The sequence below is a fragment of the Pygocentrus nattereri genome, chromosome 28, assembly GCF_015220715.1.
Source record: "Pygocentrus nattereri isolate fPygNat1 chromosome 28, fPygNat1.pri, whole genome shotgun sequence".
In the NCBI taxonomy this organism is placed as follows: Eukaryota; Metazoa; Chordata; class Actinopteri; order Characiformes; family Serrasalmidae; genus Pygocentrus; species Pygocentrus nattereri.
The window spans coordinates 27,017,751-27,033,724 of NC_051238.1; the positions used below are offsets into that span (position 1 = coordinate 27,017,751).

Sequence of the window (15,974 nt, forward strand, 5' to 3'; positions counted from 1 at the left end):
TCAGATGTTTTCTCCACCAGTATTGCCTTCCATCAAGTCTTCACTGTCCATATCGTTTCCAGCTTCACTCCTGGAAGCATTAAGCATGCTCTCTTCAGAATCTGACAGGTCTTCCTCGTTCTACAGGTTAACAAGGGGAAATGATGACTTGAAAGAATATGAATTAATTAAAAGGACAGGTATTTTATTTAATCCATGGTAAAAACTGTGATTTATAATTGTGAATTCACCTCCTGAATGTCAGCACCAAACAGGCTAGTTGTGAAGGAGTTTTCATTGTCCATTTCATCTTCTTCATCTCCACTGTTGGATACATTACTCATGTCATCTTCTGTGTTTGGTTGGTCATCTTCATTGTCGCTCTAAAGGTTCACAAGGGAAAAAATTAATAACTGAACGAATGGCATAATATCAGTGAACTTGTGCAGGCCCTCTGCTGCTCTTGGCTTGGTGCATGTAGGGAGAAAATGAATAGTAGGAGAATGGAGTCTGTTATTTGGCCACAATACAGTGGAATATTTCTGTAGGGAGTAAAATGCAAATACCACAGCAATCCACTAACTACATGTAATATCTGACAAATTCTGACATTTTGGTGTGAGAATGGCGCTGGACTTAAGGTCATAGAGCGCTGTTAAAAAGTATTTACCCCCACTCAAATTCTTCTATTTTGTTGTATGTATCACATTTAAATGTTTCAGATCATCCAACAAATTTTAATACAAGATAAAGACAACACACGTAAGCACAAAACGCAGCTTTTAAATGATCATTCCATTTACTGAAGTTAAGGATTTATTCAAAACCTATATCACCCATGTATGCTGCCTTCTGCCTGATGTCAGCTGGGTTAGGCTCCAGCTCTCCCCACGACCCAGAAGGCTTAGAAGATGTGTGTGTTTATATCGCTCATGTGAAAATGTTTCCCACCACAAGCCTAAAAACCAGTTTTGCTGCTCTTGACAGTAATAACTGTGATCAAACACTTTTTGCACCACTGTGGAGGGATTCTGGCCCACGCTTCTTTGCATTCAAGTGTGACAAACAAGAAAAAATACTAGAATTTGGGAAGGGCGCAAATATTTTTTCACAGCACAGTAGGATTAACACACTTCACAGGGTCATCCTCCAAGGAGCATGAACGTGCTCACCAAATATTATGCAATTGGCCCAGCATATTTTCTGATTTGTTGCCTTGGAGCAATAAGCTGGATATAATAACAATGCCAGTAGACAAATTGCAATTGTGTATTTACCTCTTCAATGTCAGTTCCCAACAGGCCAGTTGTGGAGGAATTTCCACTGTCCACTTCATAATCATTGTCTTCACTGTTGGATGCATTACTCATGCCATCTGTTGTGCTTATTTGGTCATCCTCACAAGGTTAACAAGGGAAAAAGTCAAGGAACATTTTAAACATAGCAGCTTTTCTTATACCACAGTTAACAGACTTTAAAGTTGTGCAATGTTATTAAACTGTTAATCACTAATAGGTGACAGACAGTGTTTATATGCATATATTACATGGTGAATCTATTTATCTATCTGTTATTGCTCAGGGTTAGAGGAGAGTTTGGAACCGAAATAAATAAATAAATAAATAACAGTCACAGTTCGTCACGAGCACTGTGAGCCAAACTATAAGCCGTGGAATCAGTTCAGAACTGTTACACCACTAATGTTGAGTAGTTCTATTATTAGTCTTACTCAGTTATCTTATTAATCTTGTTTACACCTGTGTGTGTGTGTGTGTGTGTGTGTGTGTGTGTATAAAACCTTTTTTTTTTGATAACCATCATCACTAATCCTTGTTCTGTGTTGATGACAGGCCCCTGATGGTGACGATATCAGTGATGCTGAGAAGGTGTATCATGAGTGTCAGCAGGATGGCCCCGTCTCGTTTGAAGACTGCATTCCTCCAGAGCAAATGAAACGCTGCTCCAAGATCGGAGAGGGCACGTTCGGAGAGGTGTTCTCCACAGTCAACAGCTCCAGTCAGACCCTGGCTCTTAAAGTATGTTAGCAAATCGAAATCAGTTTACTGCTTCTTTAAAGGTTTTAGTGCTCAATGATGATGTTATTGATCTCTCATAGACTTGAATAAGAAAGCAATAAGCCCCTTGAGGCCGTGCGTCACAGTGATTTTATCAGCGGAAGGGTGATGAGAACAACGTGGAGCAGGGGTGCAACTACATACTTTCTGAGGTGGATGCAAACATATTATCGTCCTCCATGGCCCAGGCCAGAAGTGTTCTACACCAGGTGACTGCTGCGCTGGCTGTAGCTGAACAGGCTCTGTGCTTTAAACACAGGTAATGTAACACACACAGAGAAGCGTGCCCCCTAAAACAGGGTCTCAGACACACGTTCACACCTCACGCTGCTTATTAGAGCCATGTTTACTAAGTCTGTCCTGAAATAGTCAAATCCAGCACCTCTGATCAAATGACACGTTCTGCTGATGTTCTAAGTGAAGTAACTCGTCCTCTGCAGAGAACACACTCGAATATGAATATGAATTTTACTGCGCAGCTTCTATTTACTTGTTTGATGCACTGGAAACAAAATAAAAGAAGTTGTTAAATTCAGTAAATAAACAGTAATTGCGCAGTGAAATGTGCAGAAGTGTGTCTGTAGATAATCAAATGAAAACTCATTAAAGTCTTGGATACAGTACAGTGTGATGGAGGTGGCGGAGAAGTTGATTCGTAGATGTATCGTGATGCGGACGATTCTGAATTGGTTCACAAATGTCGTGATGATTTTCTAAATCTTAACTGATAAACTTGACAAAACACAAAAGGCGGTACTTGAAAGTGCGGAAGCGCAGCGCCTGGACAGTCTGTGACGTGCACAAGATGGATGAGTGAGAAGTCTGACCGGTACCTTCTGCCTTAAAACTGTCGTGTGAAACCGGCGAGACGGAGAACAAGAGACCAGAGAAACCCACAAATGTGGGAATGTACTCTGTTAAAAATTACAATGACCATGATATCATTTTATTTTACTGTCGTTTGTGTAATTTGGTCCTCTCCTTCATAACAAGCATAAAAATTGGTAGCAGTCCTGGCGAATCAGTAGCTGAGTTTTCCGTTCCACCTTAAATGGTGTAGCTGTTACAGTCTGGCACCTCAGGTGTCAGAACTGCTGCACCATATGATTCGGCTTCATATCACTGAAGAATTGGGGGGGGTGATAATAAATAACTGCCCCCTCTTTGGAGGCGTCTGATCCCTAAATGTAACTAAAGCCCAGCAGTGAGGAGCTGAACTTTCCCCTCCTCTGCTGTCCCTGCAGACGGGCAGGGTCGCCTACAGAGCGGCGCTAGTAGCTGTTAATGAAGTGATGCTCTTTTATTAGAGGGGCTCATTTCAGAGGAAGATCTCAACCACTGCCCTGTATCTCAGGAACAAGGGTGAATGAGACGCTCGAAAACAAGGGGTAAAAATGAGAAATGGTGTCGGGTCATGAAGTTGAAGGGCAAATTGTGTCGCACTAAACCAGGCGCCTTTAATTAAAATTCAGTAAGTTCCAGTTAGAGAACAGCAAAGGTCCGAACGTCATAAGGTCTAACTTGACTCTGTGCCATATTGTGTAACTGAAGTAAGAATATCAACATCTTATGCAGTGAACAACTGAGTGTCAGATCAAATAAAGTGCAGTTCAGTCGCATTTCAGCAACATTTACTGTAAGTTTTCTCTTAGTCTAAATGAAGCCACTCCCGCAGGCTACAGCTATGCACACAGCCCTCGTTTAAGCGGTCGGGGTGGAGGTATAGCAACCATCCATGCTAAAGCTTTAGGCGTGAACCAGAAAGCAGGACCTACATTTTCTTCTTTTGAAGTTCTTGTACTCAATATACTTGAGCAAGGAACAAATAAACATTCATTTCTATTAATCACAATTTACAGGCCACCCGGTCCGTATTCTCAGTTCTTGCAGGAATTCTCTGAGTTTCTATCAAGCCTAATAACGTTTTCAAATAAAATATTAATTGTCGGAGATTTTAATATCCACATCGACAACCCTCACGACACACTAAGTAAGGCATTCATATCTATCATAGACTCCATGGGATTCACCCAAATTATAAATGGGCCCACACACCACCTCAACCACACTCTAGACTTAATACTGACCTTTGGTGTAGACATAGATAACTTAGCCATTCTCCCCCAGAGCACAGCCGTCTCAGACCATTACTTAATCTCATACAAAATCCAGTTTAGTGGTAATACGCGCTCATCACCATGTTATCAGGTTAAGAGGACTATAACTTCCTCCACAGCTGGCAGCTTTATCAGAAACCTCCCGCAGTTATCAACTTCAGTCAGCTGTCCATCTGATCCTACTGAGTTAGATACTATGACCAAATTCTTAGAGGATACTCTTCGATCTACGTTAGACAGTGTAGCTCCATTAAAAAGCAAAATAGTACGGCAGAAAAAACTCGCCCTGTGGTTTAACGATCACACTCGAACTCTAAAACAGACGTCCAGGCAACTAGAGCGAAAAAGGCGTCTGACTAAATTAGAAGTGTTCCAGTCCGCCTGGAAGGAGAGCCTATAGACTATAGAAGAGCCCTTACTTCAGCACGTTCAGCCTATCTCACCTCTCTCATAGAAAACAATAAGAACAATCCCAGATTACTATTTAGCACAATTTCTAAACTGACAGAGAACAAAAGAGTCACTGAACCCCAGATGCCATCAGCCTATAGCAGCAATGATTTTCTGAATTTCTTTAGTGATAAAATTGAAAAAATTAGACAGACAATTCTGAACACACAGTTAAACTCCACAAACCTGCTGGCTTATAATTCCAGTCTAGACCCTGAGAATATTAGAGTCACTCCAGATAGGCTGGAATCGTTTACATTACTCCAAGAAAATGAACTAGTCAAAATAGTCTCTTCTGCAAAACCATTGACCTGTATTCTGGACCCGATCCCTACAGGTCTACTCAAGGAAATCTTCCCAGAAATAACTAAGCCTATTCTGTCAATAATAAACTCCTCTCTTAGCCTCGGATATATCCCAAAAACTTTTAAACTTGCAGTAATTAGACCGCTGATTAAGAAAGCTAACCTCGATCCCTGTGAACTATCAAATTATAGACCCATCTCAAATCTCCCCTTCATATCTAAGATCCTGGAAAAAGTGGTAGCAAAACAATTAAGCCCTTATTTGCATAGGAATAATCTACACGAAAAATTTCAGTCTGGTTTTAGGCACATCATAGTACAGAAACAGCATTAGTAAAAAATTATAAATGATCTTCTATTATTCACGGACCAAGGAAATGTGTCGTTGTTAGTCGTCCTTGACCTTAGTGCAGCATTCGACACAATAGACCACGCTATCCTACTAGATAGACTAGAAAACCTTGTAGGGGTAACAGGAACAGCTCTTTCCTGGTTCAGGTCCTACCTCACCGATCGATATCAGTTTGTTAATGTAAAGGGTGAATCATCTGTTCGTGCAAAAGTAATTTATGGTGTTCCACAAGGTTCTGTTTTAGGACCTATATTATTTACAATATATATGCTACCACTAGGCACCATTATCAGTAAACACGGCATAAATTTCCACTGTTATGCAGATGACACCCAGTTATACATATCAAGTAAACCGGATGATAAAATTAAACTTGCCAAGATTGAGGACTGTATAAAAGACATAAAAGATTGGATGTCAAATAATTTTCTGTTACTTAACTCAGATAAAACAGAGGTCCTGCTTCTTGGTCCAAAATTAGCCAGACACAGACTGTCTAACTCAACACTAAAACTTAACAATCTCTCAGTTTCATCAAGCCTATCTGTTAAAAATCTTGGTGTCATGATAGACGCTGATCTCTCTTTCGACACACATATATCTAATATCACTAGAACAGCTTTCCTGCATCTCCGCAATATCGCTAAATTAAGAAATTCATTATCTCTACAGGATGCAGAAAAGCTAGTTCATGCATTCATTACTTCAAGGCTAGATTATTGTAATGCCCTGCTGTCTGGATGTCACAGCAAAAGCCTCAACAAGCTTCAGCTGGTCCAGAACGCTGCAGCCAGTGTCTCACAAGAACTAGGAAGTTTGACCATATTAGTCCAGTTTTATCAGCCCTGCACTGGTTACCAGTTAAATTTCGCATTGATTATAAAATTCTATTACTGACTTATAAAGCTCTAAACGGGCTCGCCCCTCAGTACCTGAGTGAGCTCCTCTCCTACTATGAACCATCACGCCTACTTAGATCACAAGGTGCTGGCTTACTACGGGTACCTAGAATAAATAAAGCTACATCAGGGGGGAGAGCTTTCTCATACAAAGCCCCCCAGCTCTGGAATAATCTTCCTGCTAATGTTCGGGAATCAGACACAGCCCCAATCTTTAAGTCTAGGCTAAAAACTTATTTGTACAGTCAAGCATTTGGTGATTAGTCTTCCCTGTCAGGTCTGGACCTGCTGGAGTCTACACTGCTCTGTTTTACTGTAATCTGTGGTCAGCCACTCTTTACAGTACTAACTCTGTTTTTTTTTTTTCTTCTCCTTTCTCTGCCGAGCTGATCAGCTGCCCATCCTGTGCGCCTGATGCTGTTGCCTCTACTGCCTTGATTGGTGCCGCTGCTCACCAGCCTTCTGGACCGGTTTGACCACCACTGAGCTTCTTGCTGTACAGCGCTGTGCAGTCCTCACCCTCAGATCTCTCTCTTTCTTTTCCCACTTTACTATAATACTTCTTACTAATAATGTTCGCTGTCCGGTGTCGACCATAGGAGGATGGGTTCCCCTTCTGAGTCTTGGTTCCTCTCAAGGTTTCTTCCTCTTTTAGGGAGTTTTTCCTTGCCACCGTTGCCGCTGGCTTGCTCATGGGGGCTCGGACCCGGAGTTTCTCTCTTCTTTTCTCTTCTCTCTGTAATGCTGATTGTTCTGTAAAGCTGCTTTGTGACAACACCTGTTGTAAAAAGCGCTATATAAATAAATTTTGCTTGCTTGCTTAAGAGCACATGTGAAATAATTTGGCTCATTTTCTCCTCTGACTGCTGTTTCTCTGCTCGCCCCTCCCCTGTGAGGGCGTCACTCACTCGAGTCTCAGTGCACCTCGTAATGCTCAGATCTGATTGGCTGAGTAGTGTCACCTGTGATATGTACAGTGCTGTTTGATGGGTCTCTGCTACCATAATGACTAGAAATGTTACGCAGATTAAAATGGGACCACCAATTCTCCACAGTTTATCGGTTATAGGTCCAGGTCTGCATAGGACAGCGTCTGTTTCTGAGCTTGGACCGCGGTCCGCCTATTGGTGACCTCTGCACTAAGCTACAGTATTTTGGAAATGATGAACATGATTGCCTTGATCTCTTGGTTAGTGTTAAAAAATAATGAGCATACAGCAAAGTAGGGAGATTCACCCTTTCACACTGCACATCAGAACCATCCCACAACTCTCCAGAGTTACTGTGATCTCGCAGAGCAGGTACTGTTTGGGTGGTGGGTCACTCTCAGCACTGCAGTAACACTGACGTGGTGGTGGTGTGTTAGTGTGTGTTGTGTTGGTCTGAGTGGATCAGACACAGCAGTGCTGCAGGAGTTTTTAAACCCCTCAGTGTCGCTGCTTGGCTGAGAATAGTCCACCAACCAACAATATCCAGCCAACAGCGTCCTGTGGGCAGCGTCCTGTGGGCAGCGTCCTGTGGGCAGCGTCCTGTGACCACTGAGGAAGGACTAGAGGATGACCAACACAAACTGCAGCAGCAGATGAGCTGTCGTCTCTGACTTTACATCTATAAGATGGACCGACAAGGTAGGAGTGTCTAATAGAGTGGACTCCAGCAGTACTGCTGTGTCTGATCCACTCAGACCAGCGCAACACACGCTTACACACCGCCACCACGTCAGTGTTACTGCAGTGCTGAGATCCAGCACCCAGACCCAGTTGTGCAGCTGGGTGTGATGTAAAGGAGGCTGGAGGGTATGTGTTGTGTTGCGTGTATGATGAATACGCTGCGTTCCCTGTGTCTCTGCAGGGACCTGCACTGGGGGAACATCCTGGTGAAAACCACTAAGGAGAAGCACAACCACTTCATCCTGAACGGCTCAGTTTACTCAGTGGAGACACGAGGAGTTCATGTCCACATCATCGATTACTCGCTGTCCCGGCTGGAGATCGGTGTGTTTCTCACTCCTGCATCTCTCACAGTCTCTCTCTCTGTCTCTCTCTCTGCATCTGTCCTCTCTCTCTCTCTCTCTCTCTCTCTCTCTCTCTCTCTGCATCTGTCCTCTCTCTCTCTCTCTCTCTCTCTCTCTCTCTCTCTCTCTGCATCTGTCCTCTCTCTCTCTCTCTCTCTCTCTCTCTGCATCTGTCCTCTCTCTCTCTCTCTCTCTCTCTCTCTGCATCTGTCCTCTCTCTCTCTCTCTCTCTCTCTCTCTCTCTGCATCTGTCCTCTCTCTCTCTCTCTCTCTCTCTCTCTGCATCTGTCCTCTCTCTCTCTCGCTCTCTCTGCATCTGTCCTCTCTCTCTCTCTCTCTCTCTCTCTCTGCATCTGTCTCTCTCTCTCTCTCTGTCTCTCTCTCTCTGCATCTGTCCTCTCTCTCTCTCTCTCTCTCTCTCTACATCTGTCCTCTCTCTCTCTCTGCATCTGTCCTCTCTCTCTCTGCATCTGTCCACTCTCTCTCTCTCTCTCTCTCTCTCTCTCTCTCTCTGCATCTGTCCTCTCTCTCTCTCTCTCAAGTTCAAGTTCAAGTTCAGTTTGCTTTATTGACATGACAAATTCACACATTTGTATTGTCAAAGCGTTCATACTATAAATAAACATTGAAAATATACATTAAAAAAAAAATATATATATATATATGTTAATTAATTAAAGATTAAGTGTTAAATGTATACATGTGTATATATATATATATATATATATATATATATATTCTTTTTAAATTATATATATATATATATATATATATATATATATATATATATAAGAAAATATACATATAGAAGTGTTAATTAATAAAATAATATAATTATTAGATATACATACAGTATCAAACAAACAAAGCAAGAAGAAGAAAGAACTTACAGATAATATATACAAAGTGTGTGTGTGTGTGTTGGGGGGGGTTGGTGTTTCACTCACTGTCCCGGAGTGTGTGACACTTGTGTACGTATCTGGCTGCAGTGGGGGCTGATGGACCCTCTCCGAGTGTAATGGTCAGTTTCTGGCTGTCGGTCAGCGCTCTGAAGCCGCTCTCTTCTTCTTCAAACTGACTGAAGTATTTATTTCTTATATGTTCATATTTGGGGCAGTGTAGAAGGAAGTGCACCTCTGTCTCAACCTCACCTGTCCTGCAGTGACCACACACGCTGTCCTCTCTCGGGATCCAGGAGTGTTTAAGCGGCCTCTCTCGACGGCCAGGCTGTGGTCACTCAGTCTGTATTTGGTGAGGATCTGTCTCTGTATCTGCATGTTATCTCACTCATAACCTATTTGACAGCTTAAATAGTTCAGATCACTGAGGCGTTATTTACCATTTACTATTTAAGGTCATGTGTAATTACAGCTGTTTGAGTTCCACAGCTTTGGATGTGAAATCTCTGTTTACTGTGGAGAAAAAACAACAAAATACACTAAAACGTATTTTTCTGAATCTGTAATGCAATGATTTACTGCTACCACTGGAGGGCGGTGATGAGTACAGCTGTGGAGATGCGGGTACCACGAGGGCAGCAGTGAGTTTATTAGGTGTATCGCAGGTTTTTCACCAGCAGTTCAGAAGAAACTGGAAGTTTTGCTCGAAGTGTGGATTAAAACAAAACCTCTGACTGTTCTTTCAGTTTCTGTGAAGCTCTTCAGTCCCTGGAGCTCCAGGTTCTGAAAATACTTCTGGAGTTTATGTAAAACAAGAGTCACTGTAAATGAATCTGTTCAGATTTTGGCTTATTGAATGCACTTGATTATGAAAGCAACATTTATTTGCGCAATATTGTCAGTATTTTATTCATTTTACATCCCATTAAGTCTTTTAAACTGTCTGTGTTTACACCATGATTACCATCTATCTTACACGATGAGGAGGGACAGTGTAGAACTGCGCCATCTGCTGGTGATGAAGAGGGACAGTGTAGAACTGCGCCATCTGCTGGTGATGAAGAGGGACAGTGTAGAACTGCGCCATCTGCTGGTGATGAAGAGGGACGGTGTAGAACTGCGCCATCTGCTCGTGATGAGGAGGGACAGTGTAGAACTGCGCCATCTGCTGGTGAGGATGAGGGACAGTGTAGAACTGAGCCACCTGTTGGTGATGAGGAGGGACAGTGTAGAACTGCGCCGTCTGCTGGTGATGAAGAGGGACGGTGTAGAACTGCGCCTTTCTGCTGGTGATGAAGAGGGACAGTGTAGAACTGCGCCATCTGCTGTTGATGAACAGGGACAGTGTAGAACTGCGCCATCTGCTGTTGATGAAGAGGGACGGTGTAGAACTGCGCCTTTCTGCTGGTTATGAGGAGGGACAGTGTAGAACTGCGCCATCTGCTGGTGATGAGGAGGGACAGTGTAGAACTGCGCCATCTGCTGGTGAGGAGGAGGGACAGTGTAGAACTGCGCCATCTGCTGGTGAGGAGGAGGGACAGTGTAGAACTGCGCCATCTGCTGGTTATGAGGAGGGACAGTGTAGAACTGCGCCATCTGCTGGTGAGGAGGAGGGACAGTGTAGAACTGAGCCGTCTGCTGGCGATGAGGAGGGACAGTGTAGAACTGCGCCATCTGCTGGTTATGAGGACGGACAGTGTAGAACTGCGCCATCTGCTGGCGATGAAGAGGGACGGTGTAGAACTGCGCCATCTGCTGGTGATGAAGAGGGACAGTGTAGAACTGCGCCATCTGCTGGCGATGAAGAGGGACGGTGTAGAACTGCGCCATCTGCTGGTGATGAAGAGGGACGGTGTAGAACTGCGCCATCTGCTGGTGATGAAGAGGGACAGTGTAGAACTGCGCCATCTGCTGGTGATGAAGAGGGACAGTGTAGAACTGCGCCATCTGCTGGTGATGAAGAGGGACAGTGTAGAACTGCTCCATCTGCTGGTGATGAAGAGGGACAGTGTAGAACTGCTCCATCTGCTGGTGATGAAGAAGGACAGTGTAGAACTGCGCCATCTGCTGGTGACCCTCAATGTAGTTTAAAATCACCAGAGAAGATTTCAGGTCACCAGGACTTTCAGTAACACATTATTTTGTCTTTAATGTCCTTAAAATAAATATTAAAATATTTATCAGATATTCGATATTTAATATTTATCAGAAAATTCTATAGAAACAACTGTAATCTTTAGAATCTGGCCCGAATTCACTGTTGCTGCATTACAGTTATGCCAGTATTGGCCCAGACACATAGACACAAGGCAAAGCTGTACTCAGCATTACAGCATCTGGCCCTATTCTGGCCTGAATGCCCAACATCTGCCCCTTAAATGACCATCACTCACGTGTGGAAGCCACGATCAGCCCAGAATGGTCTACCATCAGGGATATTATAAGAAGGCTTTGCTGATTAATGTAACTGTGCTGCTGCTGCTTCATTGGAAATGTGACCGTGACGTCATTTACACAGCAGGACTTTGTGTCTGTTTTGAGAAAACGCTCCTAAAAGTTGTCCAGCTGTCTTTTTCAGGCAGTTTATGATTTGGTTGTTTGCTTGATCTTTTTATTCCCGTAGAACATTTCTGATGCTGTTTTAGATATTTCACATTTAGATCTCCATTATTCATTTACTGTTACTGACCATTCCTATCCACAGTGTGTTAGGAAAAGTGACCGGCAGAGAAAAAGAATAGATCTCTGCTTTTGTTGGGTTTGACTGGTTTTTAGCAGCTCTGTTTATCTTTATGGTACTGATGTAGTTTTTAGGTGGTATCAGTTTTAAGCTGCTCTCTGTTCTGCTTGTTGTGTCCTGATGTTCACCTGTGTAGTGACTTTTAAACAAAACAAACGAAATTGACCTAAGCCACCACATAATGAGAAAGAGAGCTGGCGGTAGCGGATTTGACTCGTTCAGTTTAGCAGGAATTACCACAAAGTCCATACCTCTTGAAACTTTGGATATACCAATCCATTTATTGTTCTTAAGTTGGCAGGTAGCACATAATCCAACAGCAGCAGTACCAGCGCTCAAGATCTTTAAATGTCCCGCTAACCATACGGTCAAAATACTGTTGACTTCCTCGCCAACCCCCGTATCCCTACTACAACCTTACAGCCACCTATAAACCCAGCAGCGCCCCCAAGTGGTGAGCGATCAAAATAAACATAAGTTTAAAGAAAACATAAATGGCTCCAACACACCGGCCCCTAATTGTTAATGACAAAAGGCATAAACAATTTAATGACTAATACAACAATATAAGGAGCCAAAGTAATACCATACTTCAAACTATATACATACAAAATGTGTTCCTATATACGATACCTCATAACCCCTCTAGTAAAAGGCAAAGTTTTGTTATTGGTCTGGTCAAGAGACTGGTTTTGGTTTGTACTTGTGCTGATCTAACCAGCCCTTTCTTATCTGGGTATATTTTAAATACCCTGCCAAGTACCCAGGAATTACGAGGAGCTGTGGTATCTGCAACCAGAACTATATCGCCAGGCACCAGATTTCGTTTCTTCTTGGTCCATTTTTGTCGTTCCTGTAGTAAAGGCAAGTACTCTGTAATCCACCTTTTCCAAAAAAGGTCAGAGATGTACTGCACTTGTCTCCACCTTCTTTTTCCATACATATCAGTCCTATCAAATAGCCCTGGAGGCAAGACTGGTTTCCTTTTCATAGTAAGAAGATGGTTGGGGGTAAGAGGCTCTAAGTCATTTGGATCCTCAGACAATTTGGTGATTGGGCGATCATTAATGATCGCTTCCACTTCACATAAAACTGTGTGTAACCCCTCATCATCTAAAGTCTGCTGGTGCAAAAGGGATGTAAGAATCTTTTTCACCATCCTAATGATTCGCTCCCATGCACCGCCGTGATGGGAGGCTGTAGGTGCATTAAAGCTCCATTTGATTCCTTCCTGCAGAAAGACTTTCTGAATCTTATCATGGTTTAAAGCTGCCAATGCTTCTTTTAATTCCCTTTCTGCACCAGTGAAATTGGTTCCATTGTCTGATCTCAAATGAGAGACTTGTCCTCTTCTGCAAATGAATCTTCGAATGGCATTAATACATGCATCTGTATCCAAAGAATAGGCCACTTCTAAATGTATGGCTCTACTAGCCATGCACGTAAAAATAACACCATATCGCTTTACAAAGGAACGTCCTCGTTTTACTTCAAATGGCCCGAAGTAATCAACTCCAACATTAGTAAATGGAGGAAGATCAGGAGTCAACCTTTCAACAGGCAAATCGGCCATTTTTTGTTCACCCAGTTTTCCTTTGAATCTCCTACACAAGCCACAACTGGATAAAATTTTCCTTGTTGCTGCATTGGCATGAGTTATCCAATATTTCTCACGCAATTTGGACAGAACCTGGTTTCTTCCACCATGACCGACCTGTTCATGTATATGCTTTAAAATAAGCTTGGAAATATGTTGGTCTTTGGATAAAATGATGGGATGCTTAATCTCTTCAGGCATTGCTGCCTTACACAATCTTCCACCAACTCTCAACAATTCATTTTCCAGGACCGGGTTCAATCGGTGGATAGTGCTGCCTTTTGACACTTCCGTTTTTCCTGAGGACAGTCCAACAATTTCTTTGTTAAACCTTTCAAACTGAGAAAAACGAATGACTGCCTTTTCTGCTTCAGAAAGGTCCTCTATGGACAAGCTTTGTGGTCTTAATGCAGCTTTGACCTTCTGCATTTCCTGCTGAATGTCACAGGATTGGTCTGACAATTCCAACAATTCCTTCCTTTTCTTGCTCAATTCCATTAAGACATGTTTTAATTTCAGCATCCATGCAACAGCAATTTTTAGCCTCTTCCAGTCAGAAAAATATTCAATCAATTGGCTGGTTGCATTTGTTTCCATGATCACAGCATTTGTTCTGTGCTCCCTTTTTAGTTCTGGATCTTGAGGAACAAGGTTACAATCCAAATTGACCTCTGGCCACTCCTCCTTTGTTGTCCACAAAAAGTCTGGACCCTTTAACCACCGCTTGTTTGTGATTAGCTTCTCTACTTTCAATCCTCTGGAAGCATCATCTGCAGGATTCTGGGAGGTATGAATGTATCTCCACTGTGAGACATCTGTTACTTCTCGAATTGCTGACACTCTATTAGCTACAAACGTCCGAAACCTTTTTTCTTCATTTTTGATATATTTTAGAACTGAAGTACTATCAGTCCAAAAACAAGAGTTGTCAAGTGGAAGCTGCAATTCTGTTCTAAGCATCTTATCTATTCGAACAGCCAGGACAGCAGCAGTAAGCTCTAATCGAGGGATGGTAATTTGTTTAAGAGGTGCCACTCTTGATTTGCCAAGCAGAAAAGAAACATGAATGTTGTTCTGGTTTTGTAGTCGAAGATACGTCACTGTTCCATAGCCATTCTCGCTGGCATCTGAGAAGTGATGCAATTGTGCATGATCAGGTTGTCCAAAGTCCTGTGCCTTGATGCATCTGTCAACTTTAAATGCATTCACTTGTTGAAGATCTGTTAACCACTTTATCCACTGTTGTTTGAGGCTTTGGGGAATCTGGTCATCCCAGCCATAATTCTTTCTGCAAAGCTCCTGTAGCATGAGTTTGGCTGGAAGTGTTACTGGCACAAGAAATCCCAAAGGGTCATAAACTGAGCTGACCACCGATAAAATTCCACGTCTAGTATGTGGTCGCTCCTTTTCCATCATCTTGAACTTAAAGGTGTCTGTCTGGACACACCAATAAAGTCCAAGGGCTCTTTCAACGGGCAGTTCATCTCGATCCAAATTCAATTCACTCAAGTTTTTGGATCGATCCTTCTCTGGAATGGTTTGTAAAACCTCACGATTGTTGCTAATCCATTGTGTTAAATGGAAGCCACCTTTATGACAAAGTGCAGCAAGATCTTTGACCATTTGGATGGCTTCAGCTTGAGAAGGAAGACTCTTCAAAAAATCATCAACATAGAAGTTATTGTGGACACTATCAATGACCTCTGTTGGAAACATGTGCTTGTTGTCTTCTGCTGTCTTCCTAAGAGCATAGCAGGCACAGCTTGGAGAGGATACTGCTCCGAATAGATGAACGGTCATCCTATACTCTACAATTCCTTGAGTAATGTTGCCATCAGGCCACCACAGGAACCGGAGAAAGTCGGTCTCATCCTCAGCAACTCTAACTTGATGAAACATTGATTTGACATCAGTCATAAATGCAACTGGTTCTTGTCTGAATCGAAGCAGAACACCCAACAAAGAACTAGTAAGATTGGGACCTTGTAGAAGTTGTTTGTTTAAGGACGTATTCCTGAATTCCGCACCACAGTCAAATACAACACGTAATGTTCCTTTTCGAGGATGGAACACTCCATGATGGGGAATGTACCAAAGTTTACCATCAGAACGCTCCAGCTGATCCTGGGGTACCTGTTCAGCATAACCATTTTGAATGAGCTCATTAAGGTACTTAGTATATTCCTGATGGAACATTTCATGTCTTTCAAACTTTCTTTTCAATCCTGAAATGCGCTGTTTAGCCACACAGAGGTTGTTTGGCATGACAACACCATCCATTTTAAAGGGTAGTTTCAAACTGTAATGTCCAGCTTCAAGCTTCACTGATTCTTTCATGATGTTCATGAATTTCAGATCCTCTCTTGACATCTCTTCTTTCTCTTCTGATGCCCTTTCATTGAAATCATGTTCATATTGAGTTTTCAGCATTTGTTCCAATGTTTCCACAGAAATCCTGTTTACAGTGAGAGTTGGGCAATCAACATCAGGAGGCTTACTATGACCCTCTCCCAGTGATCCATTAAGAACCCACCCCAATAGGGTCCT

General features: G+C 42.6%; 2 protein-coding genes across 2 annotated transcripts; both read right to left on the minus strand.

Annotated features, from left to right (window-relative positions):
• LOC108414657 (prothymosin alpha-A-like) lies at positions 1 to 1,349 on the minus strand. Its single transcript, XM_017687556.1, has 3 exons — positions 1,257 to 1,349; positions 231 to 362; positions 1 to 120 (listed from the first exon to the last, which is right to left on the minus strand). The coding sequence occupies exons 1-3, from the start codon at positions 1,347 to 1,349 to the stop codon at positions 1 to 3; spliced, it is 345 nt and encodes a 114-aa protein (XP_017543045.1).
• Positions 1,350 to 9,671: 8,322 nt separating this feature from the next.
• Positions 9,672 to 14,989, minus strand: LOC119262652. Its single transcript, XM_037535637.1, has 3 exons — positions 12,594 to 14,989; positions 10,708 to 10,842; positions 9,672 to 9,677 (listed from the first exon to the last, which is right to left on the minus strand). Exons 1-3 carry the CDS (start codon positions 14,841 to 14,843, stop codon positions 9,672 to 9,674), a joined length of 2,391 nt encoding a protein of 796 aa, XP_037391534.1. The 5' UTR covers positions 14,844 to 14,989.
• Positions 14,990 to 15,974: the final 985 nt, after the last annotated feature.

Coding starts and splice junctions, on each gene's coding strand:
- LOC119262652 (XM_037535637.1), bottom strand. CDS start 14,843: ATGATGGAAAAGGAGCGACCACATACTAGACGTGGAATTTTATCGGTG. Junction 10,843..12,593: donor CAGCTCCTCGTAATTCCTGG/GTACTTGGCAGG, acceptor CATCACCAGCAG/ATGGCGCAGTTCTACACCGT.
- LOC108414657 (XM_017687556.1), bottom strand. CDS start 1,349: ATGAGTAATGCATCCAACAGTGAAGACAATGATTATGAAGTGGACAGT. Junction 363..1,256: donor TGGGAACTGACATTGAAGAG/GTAAATACACAA, acceptor GTGAACCTTTAG/AGCGACAATGAAGATGACCA. Junction 121..230: donor TTGGTGCTGACATTCAGGAG/GTGAATTCACAA, acceptor GTTAACCTGTAG/AACGAGGAAGACCTGTCAGA.